We start from the raw sequence: 15,628 nt of genomic DNA, 5'->3' as shown, positions 1-15,628 counted from the left end.
TCTAGGAGCTGCCATTTCTCATGGCTTCTAGGTTCCATTTCTAGTGTGGGCTTCTGTCTCTGGTCAATTCTGGGGATGAGCTCCCCAGAGAACCAAGGCATGCTGATCATCTGTGGCAATTATAAAAGTGAAGGGAGGCTGGGGTGAGAGGAGCTCCTCTGAGAGCCTGCACAACTCTTGGGAGAGAGATTCCCACAGCTCTGACACAAACACTCAGAAGCTACACATTACTGCCCACATGGCCGTTTTACTACTTATAATCCAGACAATTCTAAAGCAGCTGTGTGAGGCAGTCGAGTTACAGACTTACAAGGAAAGGGGAACAAGGGACAGGGCAGGCTGTAGGCAGGCTGGGAATCAGGACAGAACAGCATCCCAGCTAAAAACCAACTGAGACAAACACACAAAGCATGCTGTACCTACCGTATGGCCCATATGATGGAACAGCTGCATCAGGGACCAGTGGCCAAAGCAAGGGAGAGATAAAAGGAAGAGGAGAGAGAGACAGAGACAGAGAAAGAGGAAATAACAAGAACTGAACAAGGCCCACTGCCGAAACATTCCCCACTGTACTGACCAGCAGTTTACCCTTTCTTCACCCATAGATCTCACCTCCCCCACTGCAACCACTGTCCTTCCAAAAGCTCTGGGGCTGGCTGGGATGGAGGGGTCATCTACATCAACACTGCCCAGGGACTGATGTCTTCCCGCACCTTGGCGCAGATCTCCCCCAGCAGGAAGGAATCCCTTTATTTGGTAAACACTAAATGTACTTGCATAGACTGTGCACAAAACCCCCTTTTCCCAGAGGTAACATCCATCTTCCTCTTCCCCAAAATAAGAATCTTCCTGATAGCAGCCCAACCCTCACAAAGTCGTTAAGGAAGATCCTCCTTCTCCTCCGTGACAAACATATTGCCAAAGCACAGCCTCATCTTCCCAAGCCAGATTCAAAACAGAGACTGCTTTAGGCCCTGTCCCTCCTGCCTTCGATCTGTTGCACAATCTGGAGCAATGGAGTTCCCCTTTGAGGAGACAGGAAGAAGGATAAACCCACTCTACTGAAACAATGCAACTTCTTACAGCCCTCAGGTCTGCAACAAGTTGTCGTGGGTGGCATACTGGGGAACTGAAAAGGGAACAGTGCAATCCAGGCAAGGTTTCTGCCCCAGAGAGCTGTTGCACAATGAATCTGTTCAGACACCATGGAGGAAGGGATGTGACATTTTCCAAGCTATCAGGTTGGGAGTAATATTAATGTGTCGGCTGCCTGAGGGAATGGTCTCCACCCAGTCTCACTACCAAAGAGACAAGCCATATGCACTGGGATACTTCCTACCTTGGGCATCAATTCTCTTGTCCACATACACCTTGTATGTGAAGGCATGGCGCAGGGCAATGGCTGCAAAGAACATCTCCACACAAATGATGAAGTCTTGATACCCAGCAGCTACTGTGCCTTCACCCACAGACACATTAGCAGAGTGGATTTTGGGGATGGCACCACACTTCTCCAAGATGGCCAACAGCATCCCTAAACAAAGCAACAAGTTCACATAAATGTGCAGGAAACATGATCTCACAGTAACTGCAAAGAATGGAAATAGCTGTTCGTGCTGTATGTCTTAGACACAACCTCACTTACCACAGGAGCTACAGAGTGGGCTACATACACCCACCTATGGTCACTTGTACAACAGAGAAAGGAGGAATAAAATTAGAAAAATACATTTAGGCAAAGAATATTCAAACACTGATCCTCTTCTATTCTCAACTGACATATAAACTGTGGAACTAACTGCTGCAGGACTACATCAAATCCAAAAGGGTAAGAGGAGTCAGATATTTCTGTAAGTGCTCCTGTGATCTCAGTGTTGCCCCAAAATAGGTTCTTTCACACAGTGGCCAATCCACACAAAGAATCAAGGTATTTGGCTTATTTACAGTTCTGCATAGAAAGGAGTGCTGTGTGGCAAATCCACAAAGCCAGCATGATGACTACCAAAGCTTTTTGCTATTTATACATTTTAGCAAACAAAGCCACTAATGTTCCTTGGCTAAAAATTACCTAATTCTCTTTTTAATTAGTCTTCTCTCTTCTATTGGTTAATGATCCTCTCACTGCTCATGCTAATTAGTCTGCACACTCAGTCTTTCTCTCCTTTTCAGTCAGTGGTTTCTTGGGTCAGTGGCCACGATCTCCCCCTGCCAGAATTACCTTTCACTCAGTCGCAGCTGATTCAGCACAGTTGCTGAGTTGTCTTTATTAGTTTCCTCCTTATCTTGGGGGTTCTCCCAAATGTCTTTGTGGGTTGTAAATTCTGCATTCTTTGTGCCCACCATCTGTGGTACATCCTTCTTCCCAAGTTTTGTTAACCTCCCCTGCAGTCACTGAAACATCTTAAGCCCTAATCCTTAACAAGACAATTCTACCGTCAAGGAATTTGTCTTTCTAACACCTGGACATCACTTGGAGCTTGTTTGTTAGCTGCTGTTCCATGGATTAAACCTCTTTTCTTGTTGATTAGACTTGAAAGTATACAAAGATCAAACATCAAAGAACATCCTTTCAAAAGAAAATTTTGACACATTCCACATTTTACAGTATTAGCACTTCCACTAGAGCTAGAGCAAAAACTGAAGTAACAGAACTTTTCATTTAAGCATATTAGTGTTTTTGACACACCACTATAAGAAAGAGGTTTCTCCCTGTCCCTAACTTGGTGGCTGAAGAATTTCAGAGAAGACAAAGTGTGCAAAGTGTGTGACCAGATGGCTCAAGATGATAAACTAGACAGCTTATTAGTTTGTCTGTAAACAGGGAGGACAGGCCATACTCCAACAGCCTAAATTCCACCTAAGTTCCTACTCAATCAGTCTTTGAAGTGCAACTTAGTAAACCTAAGTAGGGCATTGAACAGGGAAATGCTTAGAGCCAATTAGTCAGAAGCACTAAGCTTAGGTGGAATTTCAACTTTCTGACTGTGCTTCTGCATCCTGTGTATGAATTCTGAATGTCCTTCTCCTGGCGGTGGTTCTGTGGCAGCACACACTGCATCCAGCCAGTCAGCTTGCTGTCTCACATACATCACAGACATACCATTAAAATTTTATTTATAGAGCACTAAAAAACGCACTAAAAATTTTTAGATGTGCCACTTTAATCAATAAAATGGCAGCATGCAGATAAAATGTTGGCAGCTTGCGCTTTATGATTGTTCCAGGAATGCAGAGGACTCTTCACCCTATCAGCTGGTTTTGTCAGGTAGATATTCTTGTGCACATGCACACACAGGGATAATAAGGATTCAGGAGCATATAAAGAAAAATGAAAATGAGCAAAACAGGTTTCCCAGAGAAAAGCAATGAATGACTATAAAACAAATGGAATACAGAAAGACATTCTGCCTATTAATCAACACCTGCTCTATCAGCTCTTGTGTCTGAGCCCCTGCAGAGCTCTTTGTGCCTACCAAGGGAAGGCAAAAGCAGCTCACCTTGCCAGAAGGACAGGAAGATGACAGACTTCACCATGAAGAACTTGAGGACTGGGCTATAGGGACTGAGCAGCTCTCGTGTGGCGAAGTAGAAAAGGAAGAGGGCATACAGTGCCAGGCTGACAGAGATGTTGTAGATGATCGTCACATAGAGGTAGCCACTGGTTACACTGAAAAGAGAAGATACATATGAATGCCTGGATCTTCAGCATGATCTTTCCCCCTTGCCATCGTCACTGGAGAGTTCTAAGAGTCCATTTCCTTCTTGCTTTCCTGTCCCATTCCCCCCACTCTCAACCAAGGTAGAAAAACTATGAAACTAAAACTTTTCTCATGCACATCAGCCCATGCAGTCCCATCTTTTCCCATGGCTCAGAACACACATGGACAATAAGCAAAGCCAGGCAGAGAAGGGGCAGTTGAGTCTCACATGCTAAATAAATAAACTTACTCAAAGTCACCATCCTGGTACTTGCCAAAGGCCTGAAGGATGACTGTGCTGATCGCCATGAGGGGCTTCACCACACAGAACTGCAGGGTTGCCTACAGGAACAAGAGAGGAAGAATGAGAAGGCAGGAGGTGCAAGAGGCCAAGTTGCCAAGCCAGCATCATGATGGAGTGTTGTGCTGGTTTTGCTTGGCACAGTTTCTGGTAGTGGCAGGGGCCACAGTTGTGCACTGGGACAACTCAGCAAGACAAACCAGACCCAACAAGAAGTCTGGCTCTGCCACTTGCTAATCAATTGTGCTTGAGGACTGCAGCACCGAAAATGAGATGGAGGAGATTCAGAAGGTGCACATGTGCTATCTACTTGTCCAGAATAGGAAGAAAAACCACTCTGTAGGGTTGCTCCTAGAAGCTGCTCAGCCCCACTCTTGCAGAGCTGCTTTTCACAGGCTGTGCTGTAGCACATTTATGGACTGCAACAGTATGAAAAACAAAAAATCCCACACTGCACTATGGCACAGGCACAGCAAGTTCAACAGGGACATACTGGGGAAGGAAAGCAAACTCCAGTCTATAGCTGACACAAAATTAGGCAAGAAGGTTCCACAGACTGGAGGGGAACCCCGCTGCCTGAGGAGGAACTTTTGACAACTACCACAATAGTAAGGCGTTTTATAAACACAGTGATGTGTGTTGCCACACACAAGTTAAGAGCTATTCTGCTGTCATCCACATGACCTTTACTGAATCTCCCCAAAGATTCCGTGACACTTGGGATCAGCTCTATTCATTCTGCCTGTATAAACCACTGCTTCTATTGGGACTGAGTGTTCTCTCAAAGCCACTGCATTCTTCAACTTTCTGCAGATGTTGAACTTCAAAGTCCTGAAAAAGGGAAGACTTATGGCCCTAAAAATGTGTCCCTGAAGAGATGTGAGCTGTGTCTCCCTGAAGGAGGCTGGAAGAGGCTGGGTAGGTGCTGACCTGTGCGTGTGTGGGGAGGGCTATGTAAGGAAAGAAGGTAAAACCAAACAGTAATAATTGCTTTGGATACGATGCAATTTGTTAGTGGTCATAAGACTTCAAGGAGATTAAAAACCCCAGCACATGCCAGTTAGTGAGTCACTTTAAATATGTGAACTGGAAAAGGTCAAGCTAATTGGTAAACAACTCCATCCTCTGAGCTTCCCCTCCTTCCGATCTGGGGATGTTTTAACCATTTCCCTGCAATCCAAACCACCACGTACTATTTTTAGTTGCTTCCCTAGAAGATGCTATAGCATATGGGAAGCACATGGATGGTGTGTGACCCATGTGTGAGGGTCACCAGACACAGACCAAGCAAAGAATCTTTATCAAGACATCTTTAAGGAAACAAGCTGTTCCGATTTTACACCACAGACACCAGCACATCACCACACTGCTGGAGGTCCACAGGCAACACAGGCAAACTGACTGACCCACAACAGGCACCTGCCTGAGAAAAGTTTGGGAGGGTTGAAGGTGGAAAGAAAAAATGTTTCTAACACACAGATTTCTTCAGGATGAAAGGGACTGTAAAGAGCAGAAACTGGGCAGATGGTGATGGTGATGGGAGGCAACAAAAGTGCTGGAGGTGCTGAGAACAGGGCTAAAAAGGGCAAGGTGGTCCTTTCAGCACATTCCTCTTCCTGATAATCACGATGGTAGATACTGCACAGATCGGCACTGACATTTATTCTGTTGCCCTTTCACACCAGCCTTCCCAGGAATTTGCCTTGAAAGGTCTTCCTCAAAAATCCTGGAAGTCTAGTAGTACCAGAAAGTGAATCTTGGCATCAACAATTTCTCACCAAGGCAATATTTAAGCTCAAGCCAAGAAGGACGGATGTATTTAAGCATCTCTTTGCAATACACCTCCCTCACAGCCTTCACGGCAGACTTAGCAGTTAGCAAAGGGCAGGCATGAGTAGAAAAATTGCTGCCAGATACCAGCAAAAGAAAAGAAGAATATCTACCAAAGTCAGAGTTACCAAATGAGCTGGGATTTGTGGAGGCCAGCAGAAAAAACACACCTTCCCCATTCCCCAAAGTGTGCTTCTAGTCTTCACCGTTGTGAACTTTCCAAACACAGACGGGTGCAACCCAGGTGGCAATAATTGCCAGAGGCTGTGGGACATGAGAAGCAAGAAGTCTAACGGAAATTATTTCTCTAGCATTCATTCACCTTCATGGGTGTTACAGATGCTTGACATATTTGAAAGGTAAAAGTTAATGTTAGGAGCATAAAGAATAGGTAACGCAGTAAATCAACCAAAGGGTGTCCAAATGAAAGCCATGAGAAACAGCTGAAACAACATACTGGGTGCAGACTAGAAAATAAAAGTATCAGGGAAGAAAACAGAAAAGCCATAAGGACAAAATATGGGGCAGGGACAAACAGAACAGATAAGCAAAAGAAGTGGTCCTTTGAAAATGGTCACTCGTGCAGCACAGCTTAACCCTGGATATTACCATGAGGCTGCACTGTACTTTTGATGTTCCTGCATATTGCTAAAACACACAAGATGGGCCATGATGTTCAGGAGAAGCCAGGGCATATATCTAGACCCAGTGACTGAAATTCCAATGACCTCAGCCCTTTCAAAGAACCAGACCTGCTTCACACTGTCTCCACAGAAACCTCCTGTGTTCATTTCAGCAAGTGAGCAAAGCCTTGAAACTCCCCTGCTGTTTCATGACAGCCAGAGGTGACTGACCTGCAATGAGCAGACAAGGGCTGTACAGAGGTTTAGATCTCCCCCATCCACCCGCCCTCGACATACCCAGCTCAGCACAGACAGACACACCGCAATACTTGGTTCCTCCTACAAAGCAATGTGTCATGCTGAACCTCCACCCCCTCCTCAGCTCCAAACCACAGCAGCAGCACTGGGAATTCAGGAGGTTGTTACACAACTGTGAGGTGTCTGCGACACAACACACATATCAATTTCTTATAGCTGGGACCTCTGTAATCCAGAAGGGGAAAGAGTTTCTTCCTAAGGTTAACATCAGTTCTAGAAGATAACTTGTGTCTTTTAGCTAAAGCCTTCCTGATGTGGGGTTGAGTAGAAAATGTTAAAATCATTCTAAACAAACAAACCAACCCTGAAACACCTCCTCTCCTCAGCAGTCTGCAGGCCTCTCAAAATGCTATTAGAGCCCCCCTCAAAGATCTCAGAAATTCAGCAAAAGGCACCATTGTCACCCCCACACATTTAATTTCTGCAGGATGGCCCAGTCCCTCCAGCCCATACCTGTTTGCAGAATCTCAAAAATCCAATTGAATATGTTTTTCCCCACAGGCAGCAAGTCCCATACACACAGCTGGACCTGAAAGAGCAAACACAAGATGACAGAGTTCACAAGCAAGATTGGGGCAAGAGTACAAGACTGCTACCCTCTTTATCTACCTCTGTGTAGCAAAGTTGCAGGACTGGTGCTTTCTGCAACAATGACTGCAGTTGTGGCCATACCCTCTTTCAGAGACATGTCTAAAACAACATCCTGACTATACACTGCGATTTTTTTCCCTGTAACTGAGTAGCACGGGGAGAAACACAGATCCCACAGGCGGCACACACAATCAACTGAAGAGAGAAAAGATTTAAAGGAGGAGAAATGAGTAAGAAAATAAACAAAGAAATAGGCAGTGTCCAGAAAAGCTGTGAATCAGTCCAGCTTGCCTAAGAGGATGTGATCAGCCTGATCTGTCTCAGAGCAAGGTAAATCATCACCATCCACGCTGCCCAGTCCCAGCAGACGTTTGCCACCTGACACAGTTTTTCAGGGCAGGGATAGAGAAATAGTAGATGGGCACAGAAGGAGGACAGCGTCATGCTGTAAGCACAATAAATACTCACTCAATTGGTTTCCCTCTGATCTCAGACATGATGGAGCTCTCCCCTCCCAAGTACTCATAGCAGAGGCTGAGAAAGTTGTATATTACAAAGGCTGCAAAGACATCAATCACAGTAAAATGACAACCAACTTCAAAACAGGTGCAAGGACCAAGAGTACAGGCAACAGACCAAACATTAGCAGGGACTGCTTATGCAGCACCTTTCCCTTCAAAGCACTCCAGATTATTTTCACTGCATTTATCATCCTACCTCAGCACTCACAAGACTATCTGCATGGGAGTTTGGCCAAAGTCCCAGGCCAGTTCCATGACTCATGCCAAAAGGGTCACAGAACCATTTCAAACTGTGGTCAGACTGTTTTATTTGGCATCTCTAAGATGCCATTCTTTGCAGGGTTCCTGTGCATTATTCCAGAACATTACACTGGTACTAAATAATCTGGAAAAGATATCTCTGATCCATCAGCCATATGTTATCTCCTGTATTTAACCTTCTAGCTAATGAACACAGTTTGTCTCTGCCAGGTAACCAGACTATAGACATAAGAGTCAGAAAAAGAGAGGGTTTAAAACAATCACAGAAATTCTGTTTTCATGTCTGGAGGAGATTTTTGAAAAACAGGCTCTGTGCCTCATTTTCTCAAAAATAAGTAATTTCTTGGGTACTGAATAAACTTCTCCTTAGGCCACCTCTTTTCCACCTTCCCCAGCAACCTGGTACAGACAACAGACAGCCTTCTCACATTGACCACTGCCCCACTCTGCCCCATTTCAGTTCCCCATAGCTACAGATGTATCTCCTTTTCATGGGATCCAAACTCACTTAAATGTGCATGAAGTGAGCCTATATCCACCCTGACTGCCACTCTCTTGACTTCTTGTAATTGCTGTCAGACCCTCAAAGTTGTGAGATTTTTTAGGGCAAGGACTGTACTTCTGCATTTGTCACAGACAGCTCTGGGGCAAAATGACAGACAAGATGACCTTTTTTGCAACATTGTATTCTATGGTCACCTGTGTCTGGACATACCCTGGAATGACAACACCTAAACCCTGCTTTTTGCCCCAAATAATCTGGGACAGAAACCAAAGGCTCAAGGAATTTTAAAATAAGAACAGAAACCTAATAATGCAGAACACTGAGAAGCTGATCTCCCCAAGCAGCCAGTTATTAGACCTGAGGTCAATTTTTCCACATGAATGATCTTCCGAAGTCAGACATCAACTCTAATTCTTCTATAAGCATCCAAACTATGCCCTGGCAAAGAGGTACTCCATGCTCCCCAAAACACTTACAGTCTTAAAACACTGTACTTATGGCTTGTAGACGTGTCTAGCTGGCAAGACTGCCACAGCACATAAAAGCCAGTGGTATACATGCCTCTATGTATGTAATTGGGATATTGTTATTCCATCTGTAATCCTTATTATTGAACGAAGTTCACACACTAATGATTTTGCCAAAGCTTTAATTAGGACAGAAAACACCAACCATGGAAAACTTATTTAAATAACTGTGGTAACCCCTTTTGCCTTCAATTTTCCTGCAACTTAGCTGACAGCTCCCAGCACCCAGAGGAAGAAAAGCTGAGGTTTTCCTATTGTCCTCCAGTGACCCCTGCCCTCTGATGTGGTCATTACAATACCAGCTGCCCATTCCACAAGCACTAGGAAAGAGATGACATCAGAGGAACAAAACAAAACAAAACAAAAAAAAGGAGAAATATCTGCCCATTCATCCCCAAAAGAAGTAAGTGCTAACTAGCAAAACTCATCATGCCAGCAAAGAATTCTTCTCTCATTCCTGATCCCCATTCATCAGATGGTATTCATGATAGCAACATACAAAAAAAAATCCAAACAAACCCTACTTGTGTCAGTGTTCCTGACACCCTGATGTTACAGAAGCAGAGTCACATGAAAGAGTAACACCAAAACAGGCTCCTCTTAACACACACTACAAAATACAGCCCATAAATGGCTTAAGCCAGCTTTCAAATTTATTAGTAGGGTCTTCTTCCACCATTCCCTAACACAGCTTCTCCCCACTTTGCAATGTAGAACCTTCCCAAAAAATAAAGAAGGCAGATGGGCAAGAGAGGGAAGAGAACAAAAAGGCTGTTTTGAAGCAATCCCCAGAAAAAGCGAGGGAGAAAACCTGCTTTCCAAAGATGTTTTCACTTCCACTGTAGTTTTCTCATGCAGGCCAACATGCTGAGACAAACTCTGGAGCACGGCAGCCTCCTGAGCAGATGCTCAAATGTTTGCAAACTCCCAGAGCAATAGAGGCAGAGGGATACTGGCTGTTGCTAGGAGAGCAGCAGGCTTCCTGCTAGACCTATACACACGCACAAGGCGGGGAAAGAAAAAACCCCAGGTCCAAACAAAGATGCCTTCTTGCATCACGTGTGCATGTTTGCCATCTGCTGCTGCTGCATCCAGAGCATTGTTGAGGATGTGAAGGAGGACCTGCTGGTCCCTTCAACTGATTAACTTGTTCACATGGTCAGGGGCACGTCTCTGCAATGCAGATCTCACCAAAACAACTGCACCAATGAGTTAGGATTTAATGAGGGTATGGCGATAAATTGTCCTCAAAAATACACTGCCAGAGTGCAGTCTCTCCTGCTGGGTGGACACAGGCTTCTTTCAAGATGAGACCAGGAGGGAAGTTACAATAGCATTTACAGGAAGGTAACCATTTCCTTCACATACAGTGCTAGTGGTATTGCACTATTGCAACAGATCCCAATTGCTTGGTACCCTCTGTTCTGCACAACTCCAAAGCACTTTACACTTCACCAGCCCCAGCATATGGCAGCTGTGCTACCCTGTGCAAGCACACAAGTGGCCACAGGATGGGACCACAAGAATGCACTGCTAGCAAAGTATACCAGGAACACAGGACAAAGCATCTGGCTGCTAAGTGCTGTTAGATGAGACAAGAGCTAACCAATACCTCACTTTCTAATACCCATATTTTTTGGCTTTACCAAAAGCTTTTACCCTCCTGAAGCAAAGGACCTCAGAAAACCATAAACTTTGTCACTGCAGAACCCTGGAGGGAAGGCTCAACACATCCTGTCATGATCAGAGGCCAAGGGAGGGAGACGGTCAAGTTGGATAGGGCTTTGAGCAACCTGATCTAGTGAAAGATGTTCCAGTCCATGGCAGGGTGCTGCACTAGATGATCTTTAAATGTCCATCCCAACACAAACCACCCTATGATTCTATGATTTTCAGTCACTAAGCAAGCCATGGTCATCCAGTTAGGCACACCATTCAGTAGGTGAAAAGCAATGCTTTCTCCATGTTCTCAGCCAGAAATAAAGTTCTCCCAGGGCAGAGACTTCCCACCTCCCCCCATTTTCCACCCGACCCCTCCTTACCTTCATAGCAGTCCCGCACTGTGCCAAAGTAAACATAGTACTGGTCATTGGTGAAGAACAGGAGACTGAGCCATGAGTCAAAGGCATAAATGGGCACAATGAAGAGGATCCGAACGATGTAGCGCTGTTCATTTGGGCAGCTGTAGCAGCGGAGATGCATGTAGATCTGTAGAGAGATGGAGAAGGGAGACTGGGATCAGCGGTATATGGAGCAGAGAGGAGAAAGCAGAACTGGAGAGTCAATTGGGCCAGGAAAAACAAACTCAGTAAATCACCTCCAGCAGCCTCAAGGTGATGAACATAAAAGAAAAGATAAATCGCTGTTATCATCTGGCATTGATATAGCAACCCTTAGTTTGCAGAGAGGGGGAAGGAGAGGAAAGAGAAAATGGAGGCATTTCTAATCTAGTTTCTTACAGGGAATTGATTTATTTTTACACCACCTTGCCCACATTCTTTCATTCATATCTTTCTTTCCAGTTATCAGTCCTATATTCCTGCTATCCTCTTTTAAGTACCTAAGATTCATAACCTTGCAGGCTGCTTTTCTCTGAAGAGGGAAGGTGCATGCACTTAAGCACATGCTCATTGTGAACACTCTCACTCTTTTGGCTGTTTTAGATGCTTTTGAGACTTTCACCTGAAACAACCTAAGAGAGCACTTTATGGCACAGCCCAAAGCTGATAAGCCACAGCCCATCTGCTCAAAAAGTGTTGCTCTGCACATGGGAGACAGCACAGCCACCAAGGGTCAGCCATCAAGGGAGCACTGAGCTCATGCAGTGTGCTCAGAGGAACCTCACAGTTAGTTCTGTCCGACTGCACACATGCCAATCCCTCTAAGTCATTGGCTGGGGGGAGCACAGTGTCCTCACCCTACCCGCTCCCACCACTCACAGTTCCTTAGCCATCATTAAATCACACACCTAAGATGCTTTTTTACAGAATACCCACCTTCTGGAAAAGGTATTGACCACAAGCACACCCTGAAGATGAGCACAACTCCTGTAATGCCCTAATAACACGGGCAGAGCTTCAGCACGAGTTGTGGGTGCACTCTGTTGACCACAGAGTCAGCAGAGGCAAGGCCTCTGTACAGCAATTCTCACTGAGCTGCTGTCCCAGCTGCTGGAAATAGTAACAGCCAGCTGATTACATGTGTGCCTCACCACTGACCGGTTCTGCTGCCTGAAGAGGCAGAAGCATTTGTTTGAAGCTTCACCCTGCATTTTGGTGTGCTGCAAGGATTCTCCAGAGACTAACAAAACATATACTGACAATCTCACCTTTCCATTGTAAGGGAGAGGGGCTTGTCTCTCCCCACCTGTCTGTTCCTTACCCCTCCCTGGTCAAGATTGACTGAAAGGCTCAAAACTATTTCCGTTTCCGCTCCTTAACCGATGAGAAGCTCACAAAAACCTCATTTCCTGAGAACAGGTTGAAAATAAACTAATGAACCTTAGAGATATTTTTGCCTTGCGACAATCCCAGTGACACATCTCACCCGGCACAGAGACAGCTGACACCAGAGTTCAGATGACTACAGGCTTTGCCCTTGGGATGTCAAAAGAGCCCTGTGATCTGTGTGCCTAGGAGAGCACAGGGACTGCTGCCGTGTAAGAGGACAACAGCTCGTTTCAATCAACAGTGTCTCTCTGGCACTGACCTCCATCGGTTTCTTTGGAGAAGGACATTAATGCCTAACTGTGCAATGTTATACTGCAGAGGAAAATTTCTTCCTACCCTCAGCAGGTGATCAATTTGACAGGAGGATCCATGGCCCTTGTAATTGTTACCCAAGCTGGTGAAACGGCAGGTGTTACTCTTATTCATCTGTGACTAATCCATTTTTTAACTTCACTAGCCCCTGTACTCCATCACTAGGCTGTACTTTTCTAGATTCCAGTCATCACTCTGGAATTTACCATCCAACAGGTACAAAACACAGGTTGATAAATAACAGGGCTTGTGTTTCCCCACTGTATTTTTCAGTTCACATGACAACCTCATGAAAGAGAGGTAAAGAACAGGATGCAGGGTTTGACTTATGCTGGCTCCCAGGACACCTGCCCCAGAGAGAGGGGAGGGGAAAAAAATTAAGAGAACATTTCCTGCTACTCCTTTCCGCAGCAGAGTTCAGCCTGTGGAATCCACTGGCACAGGAGATCAAAGGAGGAATGTCAAACAACAGGTGACTAGGATTTTCTAGCCAACAGCTGACACAATATAAAAATGGCAAGATTCAGCTAAAGACCTGTGAAAGAATGGCCTGAGATAACACACCTTTCTGCAAACCATCAAGAGATGGCCAAATGTTTTACACCTGCTATTAAAGAGAGTGCTTCCTCTCAATTCACACTATGGAAATGGTCTTCTTCATGTGGGGAAAATGAAAGGATGAGAAGTACAAGTGACAGGGTTTTACCTGATGGCAGGTGATGAGCAAAGCTGTCCATACAAAGAAACCTGAGATAGCCTGAGCAGCAGTGGTCATGAGGAATATTGGCTGCTCCACAGCTGTGGGGCTGCCATCCTCCGGCATCCAGGAGAAGTTGGGAGCCACAGCTGGAGTGGTGGCAGTTGACCCCAATTTGGGGGCTGCAGTGACATCAGTCATCATTATCATGGTGCCTTTTGGTGTGAGGTTCCAGTTGGGATTGCTAAAGAGCTGCCCACGAGCCAAGACCTGTCAGGGAAGAGAACCATAAAGCAATTGAACCCAGTTGAAAGGAGTCAGGAATGTACCAGTACTTTGCATCTCTCACATGCCTTTCACCAGGCTGCTCACATGTTTTACGAACAGGACCTGGGTAAGTCTGCCACCCCTCGTGATATAACAAATCATGTGGTACTCAGGAACCTCTGACAGCCTCCCAGAGATCATGAAACCCAGCCACTGCCATCATCGCCACCCTTCTGCAATAAAAATATATTAGATGTATACAGAATTCACCAGGGACCACAGAATCATAGGATGGTTTGAGTTGGAAGGGACCTTAATGATCAAGCCCTGTGCTGTGGGCTGGGACAACTTCCACAAGACCAAGTTGCTCAGAGCTCCAACAAGCCTGTCTTGAACACTTCCAGGGATGGGGCATCCCTAACTCTTCCGGGTAACCTATGCCAGTGCCTCACCACTCTCGCTCTAGATAATTTCTTCCTAGTATCTAATTTAACCTACTCTCGGTTTAAAGCCAAGTTTTCCCCTTGTCCTGTCACTACATGCCCTTGTAAAAAGATCAGAAGGAAGTATCTCAATCATCCATACTGAAAGATGACAGGCACACCTAAGTTAACAGCCCCGTTTTCCCTAAGAGTACAGACTATTCTGCTGTATCCTAGGGTCATGGTTAGTGTGCCAAGCAGCAACAAGCAACAAGAACATGTGCCACAGTGTCACTGTGCAGCAAGGGGGGCAGGGAGAAGAATATCCTAATTCCTCCAGCGAGCAATCCTCACCTCTCCTACTGCCCTGTTGAAAACCACAATCAGTCCAAAGCACCTTCACTGGATGGGTATGCACTGAAAGCTCTCCTCACTTTGAGAGTACAAAGAGCATGAAAGTCTTGCTTTTACCAAAATTTGTATGGTATGGTACATTTAGCCAGCCTGTTACTAATTTTACTAACTTTACAACTTTGCATTGTTTTCTACATGATGTGAATTTAACCTGATTGGCTTTTAAAAACCAGCTGACAAATAAAAGCACATGCAGAACACCAGAATATGCAAGATTTCAAAGCAGCATGACCCTTGGCCATTTCCTGGATAAAAAGCTATCTTCTTTCAATGGAACAAATTCTTGAATGTCTAAGATCTAAGGTAGCTATTATTTTCAATTTGGTCATAAGCAGGCTGGAGTGTGACCTCTGGATTGTAGGAAGATAATCCACTTAAACCAAGATCACAAGCAGGCAGCCATTGGTTCTATCCATTAGAGGAGCTGCTTCTGATGTGGCTATCAAAGGGAACAGCGTAATGTTGCCTCCTTCTGATAACCTCCCAATATTTTTCAGAATACTCCTAAAAAAGGACAAGACATAGCTCTTGCACAGGCCTTTATGATCAGTGGATGGAAAGGACTTTAGAATGGCCAATGATCCATTGCCACAGTTTACAGCTGCAGCAGGGAAGGACACATCTGTCATTTACTGACAGGTTGTTACAGAACACAAAAGAGAACATATATTCACAGAGGAACTTTCCCAGCCTTGCTTCACCTGAAGCCACAGCTAAAAGCAGAGGACAGGTACCCAGTAAAAGCAGAAGGCCAGTCCTTTCCACATGCACGCTAAGGTGTGCAAATGGCCCCTTCAGCACAGGCTTTTCCAAAACACACACTTGTATCAGTGGTGTGCAGCAGCCTGAGGTTACCTTGTCACACTCCACCTCATTTCTGCTTTCTTCCATG

General features: G+C 45.2%; 1 protein-coding gene across 4 annotated transcripts in view; it reads right to left on the bottom strand.

Annotated features, from left to right (window-relative positions):
- TMEM184B (transmembrane protein 184B) overlaps positions 1 to 15,628 on the bottom strand; it is a 30,626-nt gene that overhangs the window by 3,895 nt on the left and 11,103 nt on the right. For 3 of the 4 annotated variants that reach the window (XM_085048771.1, XM_085048772.1, XM_085048770.1), the window contains exons 2-9: positions 13,643 to 13,903; positions 11,218 to 11,383; positions 7,830 to 7,920; positions 7,224 to 7,299; positions 3,949 to 4,040; positions 3,498 to 3,667; positions 1,340 to 1,534; positions 424 to 447 (exon numbers count right to left, since the gene is read on the bottom strand). In XM_085048771.1, the coding sequence (XP_084904897.1) occupies positions 424 to 447; positions 1,340 to 1,534; positions 3,498 to 3,667; positions 3,949 to 4,040; positions 7,224 to 7,299; positions 7,830 to 7,920; positions 11,218 to 11,383; positions 13,643 to 13,843 (1,015 nt within the window). In that variant the 5' untranslated portion in view covers positions 13,844 to 13,903. Of the gene's footprint in view, positions 1 to 423; positions 448 to 1,339; positions 1,535 to 3,497; positions 3,668 to 3,948; positions 4,041 to 7,223; positions 7,300 to 7,829; positions 7,921 to 11,217; positions 11,384 to 13,642; positions 13,904 to 15,628 lie in introns of those variants that run through there. The other variant, XM_085048769.1, reaches the window with a different exon arrangement.

This window comes from Lichenostomus cassidix, chromosome 1Aa, assembly GCF_008360975.1.
Source record: "Lichenostomus cassidix isolate B80296 chromosome 1Aa, HeHo_3.0, whole genome shotgun sequence".
Taxonomy (NCBI): domain Eukaryota; kingdom Metazoa; phylum Chordata; class Aves; order Passeriformes; family Meliphagidae; genus Lichenostomus; species Lichenostomus cassidix.
This window is presented reverse-complemented; position numbering and strand designations above follow the sequence as displayed.